The sequence below is a fragment of the Apaloderma vittatum genome, unplaced genomic scaffold (genome assembly GCF_000703405.1).
Source record: "Apaloderma vittatum isolate BGI_N311 unplaced genomic scaffold, ASM70340v1 scaffold27167, whole genome shotgun sequence".
Taxonomy (NCBI): domain Eukaryota; kingdom Metazoa; phylum Chordata; class Aves; order Trogoniformes; family Trogonidae; genus Apaloderma; species Apaloderma vittatum.
Genome location: NW_009726118.1, coordinates 38,498 through 45,586, shown reverse-complemented (window position 1 = coordinate 45,586; position 7,089 = coordinate 38,498). Strand labels below are relative to the sequence as shown.

The window sequence follows — 7,089 nt, the reverse complement described above, 5'->3', positions numbered from 1 at the left end:
GGTCATGGAGTAGCCCTTCTGAAATGTAAGCATGTAGGGCAACCACTGGTTTTTAAAGAGTTTATCTTCCCAAAATAAATAAATGGGTAAACTAGGAGCTATTGCCTTCTGCTGCAGATACAGCCAGGGGTGATTTTGAACTTCACCACGTTTGTCGGGCGCTTGGACATTCTCACGAGTGTCTTCAAGCTTTTGTAGCTTTTTCAGAGGTATCAGATCAAAACAAATCGTTAGACAGAACTCCAAATAAGTTACCTCAGAAACGGAATTATACAAGGCAAAATACTTTTTTTCTCATATGTTGCACGTTTACCAGGACACATTTGTTTAGTAAGACAAACACAGGGCAGAACCAAGACTTTTCCCTCAGCAAAAGATTTCCAAGTAGCAATTAGCAACTGCTTCCTTTAACTAAAGAGCAACATCAGGGAACCAGGAATTACTTATAATATGACCAATGGTGTTCTTCTGTTTTCTATATTTAAAGGCAATCCAGAATTACCAACAGCAGTTAATATAACTTGGTCTTCAATCAATTTCAAAACTATACTACAGTGGCAACCAAAACCATCAGGTTATTTCTATACAGTAGAAATACATGGGTAAGTAGATGACACAGTGTGTCCATTAAGGGCGATCGAAGAAGGTGCAAATGAGTGTTTGAATATTTCTGAGACTGAATGTGACAAGAAAAGAGCCCAAACATGAGGATTTAGAAACGTTGCCAGCCCAGCTGTTAATACTTCCTTGTATCCAACTGTAGGAATATATGATTTAGGCTTCTGGGTTTGCCCACTTTAGAAGAGCTGAGCCTTAGATCAGTATTTTGGTTCTGGGGCTCATTACAGGCCAGCTGCACTGGAGATCTAGGCCAGGATACTTTGAGGAAGTTGCCACTCAATCTGGTATACCATATATTAGATAGAACTTCCTTTTTATGTCGTTCAAGGTGTCTGGACTGAGTCTGTTGTCCTTATTCTTGGGAGGTGTCTGACAAATTTAAGTCTGCATTTTATTCTAATTACAGTGAATCATAGTGAATGAATAATTTGTCTTGCTGGGTAATACTAAAAGTTACTTTTATTCATCTACCTCTGTCAAGACTTCATCTGTCATCATGTGTTATGTAAGCTATGAAATATTGTGCACATAAAAAGTGGCCAACTTCTGTGAAGTGTCTAACACCTCTTTCAATACAACACAAAAAATCCATTGATTTGAGTAGTAGATCTGTGCTGTTCTTAGCTCCTATATTAATTCATAGAGCATTTTAAACATGCCCCCAAAAGGGAAGCAGTGTCATCAGCTCTCCTACATATTTATAAAAATATGGTACTGTAGTCTCCTCTGTCTGTAAAAGTGGCATAGAAATGAGAGCTCTCTCATGAATAATGGATAAAATACCAGGGCAATGGCCTAATGTGCTTTTTTATACTTTAAGGGAGTGATTAAATTAATAGACTGAAAAGCATGTACTTAACAGAATGAGTTTTATGAAAGTTATGAATCTGAAGTTTCTTTCCAGCCATTTGTGCTTGGAAAAAGTTGAAGTCTGTTTGCGCAGGATTTGGTATAGAATCAGGTACAGTTCTAATATGGAGGCACTTATTCAGCCAAGTTACTCTTACGGATGAAGTGTGCTTAAATGGTGCTTTCTCATCTGTGTTCATTTACAGAGTACGTCTGTTTGATCACAGACATCAAATCTCCTCTGTCCCTTTTCAAGGCATCTCTAGGATGCCATCACTAACTCATCTCCGACATCATAAGAGTTCTGGCAAAGTGAGAAGGGAGTTCAGGTGACTTTTAAATAAAACTGGGCCTACCTGGAGGAAAACTCGTTTGTTAATTTCCAAACAGTCGGCACTATTGCTCTTTCAGCTGAGGTCACATTTGCTTGATTCTTCTTTGAATTATGAAGTATAGCTGTATAGCTATATAGTGGCTTTTGAGTTTTCTTCTTTTCAGCCTAGTACATGTGCAAGACTGTTCCACTGAATAAGGAAAATCTCTATACAGTTTTTCAGTTCTATATAAAAGTCTAGTTGGAAAGTGTTAACACTTCTTTCTTGCTGTTTTCAGACAGACATCTGATACCAAAAAAAAATGCATACTGACCTCAGAAACAGAGTGTGATGTTACTGACGTGCTCAGGAATGTAAGAGAGACCTATACAGCACACATTCTGTCTGTGACATCCTCGGTGATGGATAACTTTGAAGAACCACCTTTTGCAGTCTCTGAAAAATTTACACCTTATAATCAGAGTAAGTAGGACTGCAGTTAAATCTTATCATAAAATTCCTTTCACGATTACTTCCATTCACTTAAGGTTTAGATCAGGCTTGAAGGTTTTTGCTCTAGATTCTTATGGTAGCCATACTGATACCTGAGAAGACGACATTCAGCTTAAAGCTTTCCCTGTTGCAGGGCAGTGTGTAAGATTTTAGTTACCATTTGTTTCTCACTGCAGTGAGTAGACCATTTATAATGTTGTGTACTAGCTGAAGATATTTTTTAATAATCTGGGATTTCACTGTATTACGCTGGTGCTGTAAACTTGTAATAGATTTGAGGAGGCGGGGGAGTAGAGGGAGGAAGAAAAAAGAGCTTGTTGTGTAGAAAAGATGATGCTAGTTTTTTAATTCTAAACATGCTTGTTTAGCTGTTCTTGGAAAACCGGAGATACAGAACTATACACAAAAAGGTTCCAAACTGAATGTTGTGTTCCAAGATCCACTTACACCATATACATTTCCTAATGGAAGTTTTCAAAGTATTCGAGATATTTTCCAACATGACCTGGAATACAAACTCTATTACTGGAAAGATCAAAGTTCTGGAAAGGTAAGTTCTAGCTCTACTTTTTAAATATTATGTAGCCATATTACAGCCACACAATTTCTACTTTAAGAGCTAACACTTTTGCAGAGAACACTTTCCTGAAGTACTTTTGTTCCTTTACAGAAAGATGCAATAACAAAAAGCCAGAAATTTGAAGTGAGCATTGACAGCACAAAGAACTATTGCTTCTACATACAAGGACTCATTCCCTCCCGCAGAGAAAACCGTATTGGTCAGGAAAGCGTGGTGCTTTGTACCAGCGTAGGAAGAAATATCTTAGATGGTAGGTATATCTTAGATGGTAGGTCATACAGTCTATGGCATTTTAACAAAAAGACACTTGAATTCTGAGTATACTTTTATACCTTTTCAAATTGTGATGACTAAGTTATAAAATAAATTACTTGCTGTATAAGTGACAGGACACAGACTTAACATGGAAACTCATGGGAAGAACTCAAGTAAGAGTTTAGGGTTTTGCTAAATTATTTTGATTAGTTTTAAATTGTCTGAGTTGACTGGTCACTGAGGTTTCAGATCTAGCCTTCAGCTTTTGTTTTTTGTTTTCTGACTATTTTCCTCAGATCCTTCCAATAATAGACCCCATAGTAAATGCTTGAAGAATTAGCTCTAAAACTTAAGAGTGCTGGAAACCTAGATAAATGGCATTTCCGTTGACTTGTAATTTGAACTGAACTTCAGTTAATGTCTCAAAAGCAGATGATGAGGCTAAGACTTTCTTTACTGTTACATTACAAGGTCAGAGGTTGGCAGAATAACTTCTTTTTGTGAGTAAATAAGTTAGTGGATGGTTGGTGCATCAGCCAGTCTAATTCCAGACAAACACTTTCTTCAATATAAATGTATCAGTATTTATTAAACTATATCACGTTGCTGTACTGTATGTTTCTTCTCCAGCAGATAAAAATATCTGCACTCTTTTTCTAAATTCTCTGCTAAAATTGGCAAATTGGCTGGGTAAAGTGCACCTTCTTACCTTTCACAATAGTTGAATTCTAGTAAATTACAGCTTGAATAGAAATCTCTTCTGTTGGTGTTTTCTAGCTTACAACCTATAATAAATTTCCATTTGGACTTAGTTTAGAAAAATGCAGGGCTAAGGGAAATAGTTTGTCTTGTTTTTGTGATTATAGCATGGTATTCTATTGCACTAGGAAAACTAGTGTGAACCAGGTGATACAAAGCTTTACATCAGTTCATTAAATTTACATTTAAAATTAATCCCATTCACACAGAGGCAGTGACTCCACTTCTGTGATACTCTAAAATACATAAGGCAATTTTTATTTCAGTGGTGTGTATTCTACAAGTTCGTAGTACTGTGATGTTATGGCTTCTGATAACTGCATCTTGAAACTTTTTTTCCTCCCCTCCAGAATACGGAGCAGAAGTCTTTATCATCATAGCTGTGATAGCAATTGCAGTCATCACTCTGGCCGTTGTCCTACCAGTGATCCTGTGTAAACGCAAGAAAGCAAAAGCTGCAAGAGAAAAGGAACCACTTAATGGAGTCTAAGGAAAAAAATTACTGTGGATACTAGTGGCAGTTCCAAGGCAGAAAAACAAACAAACAAAACCTCATAAATTGGGTATTTGGGTAGAGCCTTTTAGCCTGATACAGAAATTTTGAAGCCCAAACTTTCTGTGGATTCAAAAATCAGTTAGGCAACCACAAATGAAAAATCCAGATATCCGTAAGCCCCTGTGTCACTAGTGACTAGAGGCTAGAAAAGGTTTGTGATGATCTGCTCATATACTCTTCCCAAATTCCTTTTATTGTCCTGTCTGAAACAGGATTCTGAACTAGATGGACCTTTGACTTGACTAGGTACAGACATGTGGAAAGTATAGCCTTACTGAGCCAGAAGATTTATGGTACTTGTGAGGGGAAAAAAACACTACTGAAAAATATATGTCCTTTTCTGACAGAAAAGGAACATCTTTCTGTTTCTGTGAAACAAAACCTGTATTTATCTGATTTTCTTTTAACATTATTAACTGGTGAAATGATCTGTTAGTTCAGGTGTGACAAAAATGCTACTATTACGTCTGCATTTCTTGAATAGAATTAACTTGGTCTGTTTGTCTTTGGATATAGACCATCAAAGGTAAACAAACTGAAACTAACGTACTGGCAACATGTAAGGAACACTCTTGAAGTAGGCAGCTGCCTGGAAAGCATACCCAGATGACACACCTAGAGTTACCCAGACAGGGTAGTCTGATAGTTCCGAGTAAGAGCTAAAACAAATAGTGTGCAGGTTTTGAGTCAGTAGTGATTCACTTCATGCAAGCACTGCGTAGGTAGCAGTATTTACTGCATTTTGAACATTATTTTTAATTAAACAGTTGGGAAATTAATAGTTTACATGGTATAGATTCATATCATCTTGGTGATGGGATTTGGAAGTACCTGCTGCTTTAACTATTTTAATATTTATTTTAGAAATTAAAAATTAATTTTTATACTGGTGATACCTGTATTTATGATGGTAATTTATACTTTTCTAGTGAAATAAAGGTGACTGGGGAAAAAAATACTTGTTTTTCCTTTTTTAAATGAACTACAGTATTCATTCTAGAACTAAATGGAAAGTACATTTAGGAAACTTCCCTTGCTACAGCAGTGTAGGCAAGCTGACAGCGTAACCAGTACCTTGCAAAATAGGCTGTCGGGACACCTACTATCTGTAAGAATAAAACATAAGAACCCACAGTTCACAAACCAATGAAAGGTTTTGAAGAGGCCCAAGTTGCTTTTCAGCCGCCTCCTTATTTGCTCAGCAAGTGTTCAGCGCTTGCGTTCACAGCTTCTCCTCCTAAAGGAACGCACACCAGGCATCTCTTGGGGCGTCTGGTACAGGGATTGCCGGCAGGGTGCCTGCACCGCTTGTGGTACCAGTGTTCAGGGCATTATGGGGCCTGGCCTAGTGATGAGAACTGCTGCACCTGATGTTGGTATCTAATGCTGCAGCTAGTGATGGCAATGGGCACCAAAAAAAGAAAACCTCCAGAGAATGGGGGGAAAAAAGAGCATATTTTAATTGGCACTAATTGGCTGTACATCTCAGATTTATATGTGTCTTAAAAGAAGATAGTGCACTTGTGGAAGGGAATATCATATAAAATTAATATTCCAGTTTACCAATTTTTACGGAATTCTGTTTTTCATCTCTAATATATTATAGATACCTTCTTTGGATTAAGACTCCTGTGAATATGTGAGTGTGGTTTATGGGAGGTTTCTTTGTTATTTAATTTCCCTTTTTAGAGAGGGAAGAAAACAAACACAATTATCACCCTTCCCTGCCAAGCCCTGTTTACTTAATATTGTGCAATAAATGCTTAATGCATTTTGTGCTGATGCATAAGCCTTTTATGGATGAGAAATCTTACAACAACAATCAAAAATATGAGAGAGCTTGTGGGAGTAAATTTTAAAAAATTCCAATGTTGTCATCACTACTTCCCTTTCTTTTGCTCTTCTGCTTTCTTGGCTTCATTCAGTGCCAAACTCAGGAAACAGAAGAGCTCCCAGGAAAACAAAAGCATGTTGGATACAGCATTTATTAAGCTAGACCATGCAGCTGTTTGTCATATGCTACATAAATTATGCATTATTTATTTCAGAGATATTTTTGTTTGTTCCAAATATAACTTGTTAGAAAGAAAAGAGAGAGAGAGGAGAGAGAAAAGAGACGAGATGGGGGAGAGAGATGAGAGAGAGAGGAAATAAATGAGAAAAGAACACCCATAGAAATACAAACAAGTGCCTTAAATGGCAGTGACCCACTACAGCACAAGTCCTGGAAACCTGAAGCGCTTCTGTTCCCTGGCTACAGTATGTCCTCATCTAACAATGCTGAGTATCCAGAGTCACAGGGCTCACAGATCCTATTTCAAAGAATTTGTTTTGTTGTTTGTGGAGACAGTTGAGAAAGGGGCTTTTTACTGCGAACTTCCAGAAATATTACCCCTTGGGCCAGTGTACTGAGCCCACGCACATTTTATACAGAGATTTAACTTTCTCAGAGTATCAGGGTGGGTAGAAGGAGTTGTTGAATAAAGGTATTGTCACTGGGAAGAAAGACTAGATCCTATCTACAACATACATAAGACGGAGTCAGCCACCCAGGGAATCGATGTGAGAAAGGGAAGGCTTTTCCTACACACCTGAGTGCATAGGACATTTCTGCAGACATCTGACTTATCTTCTAAGTAGGT

The 7,089-nt window shown here is 37.6% G+C and overlaps 1 protein-coding gene across 1 annotated transcript in view; it reads left to right on the top strand.

The window, feature by feature from the left end:
* Positions 1 to 4,381, top strand: part of F3 (coagulation factor III (thromboplastin, tissue factor)) — a gene marked incomplete at its 5' end in the record, with an annotated part of 4,559 nt that extends 178 nt beyond the window's left edge. Inside the window, 5 exons of the mRNA XM_009873167.1 lie at positions 488 to 602; positions 2,083 to 2,267; positions 2,666 to 2,847; positions 2,968 to 3,127; positions 4,242 to 4,381. Of these exons, the coding sequence (XP_009871469.1) occupies positions 488 to 602; positions 2,083 to 2,267; positions 2,666 to 2,847; positions 2,968 to 3,127; positions 4,242 to 4,381 (782 nt within the window). The remainder of the gene's footprint in view (positions 1 to 487; positions 603 to 2,082; positions 2,268 to 2,665; positions 2,848 to 2,967; positions 3,128 to 4,241) is intronic.
* Between the last annotated feature and the right edge of the window lie 2,708 nt (positions 4,382 to 7,089).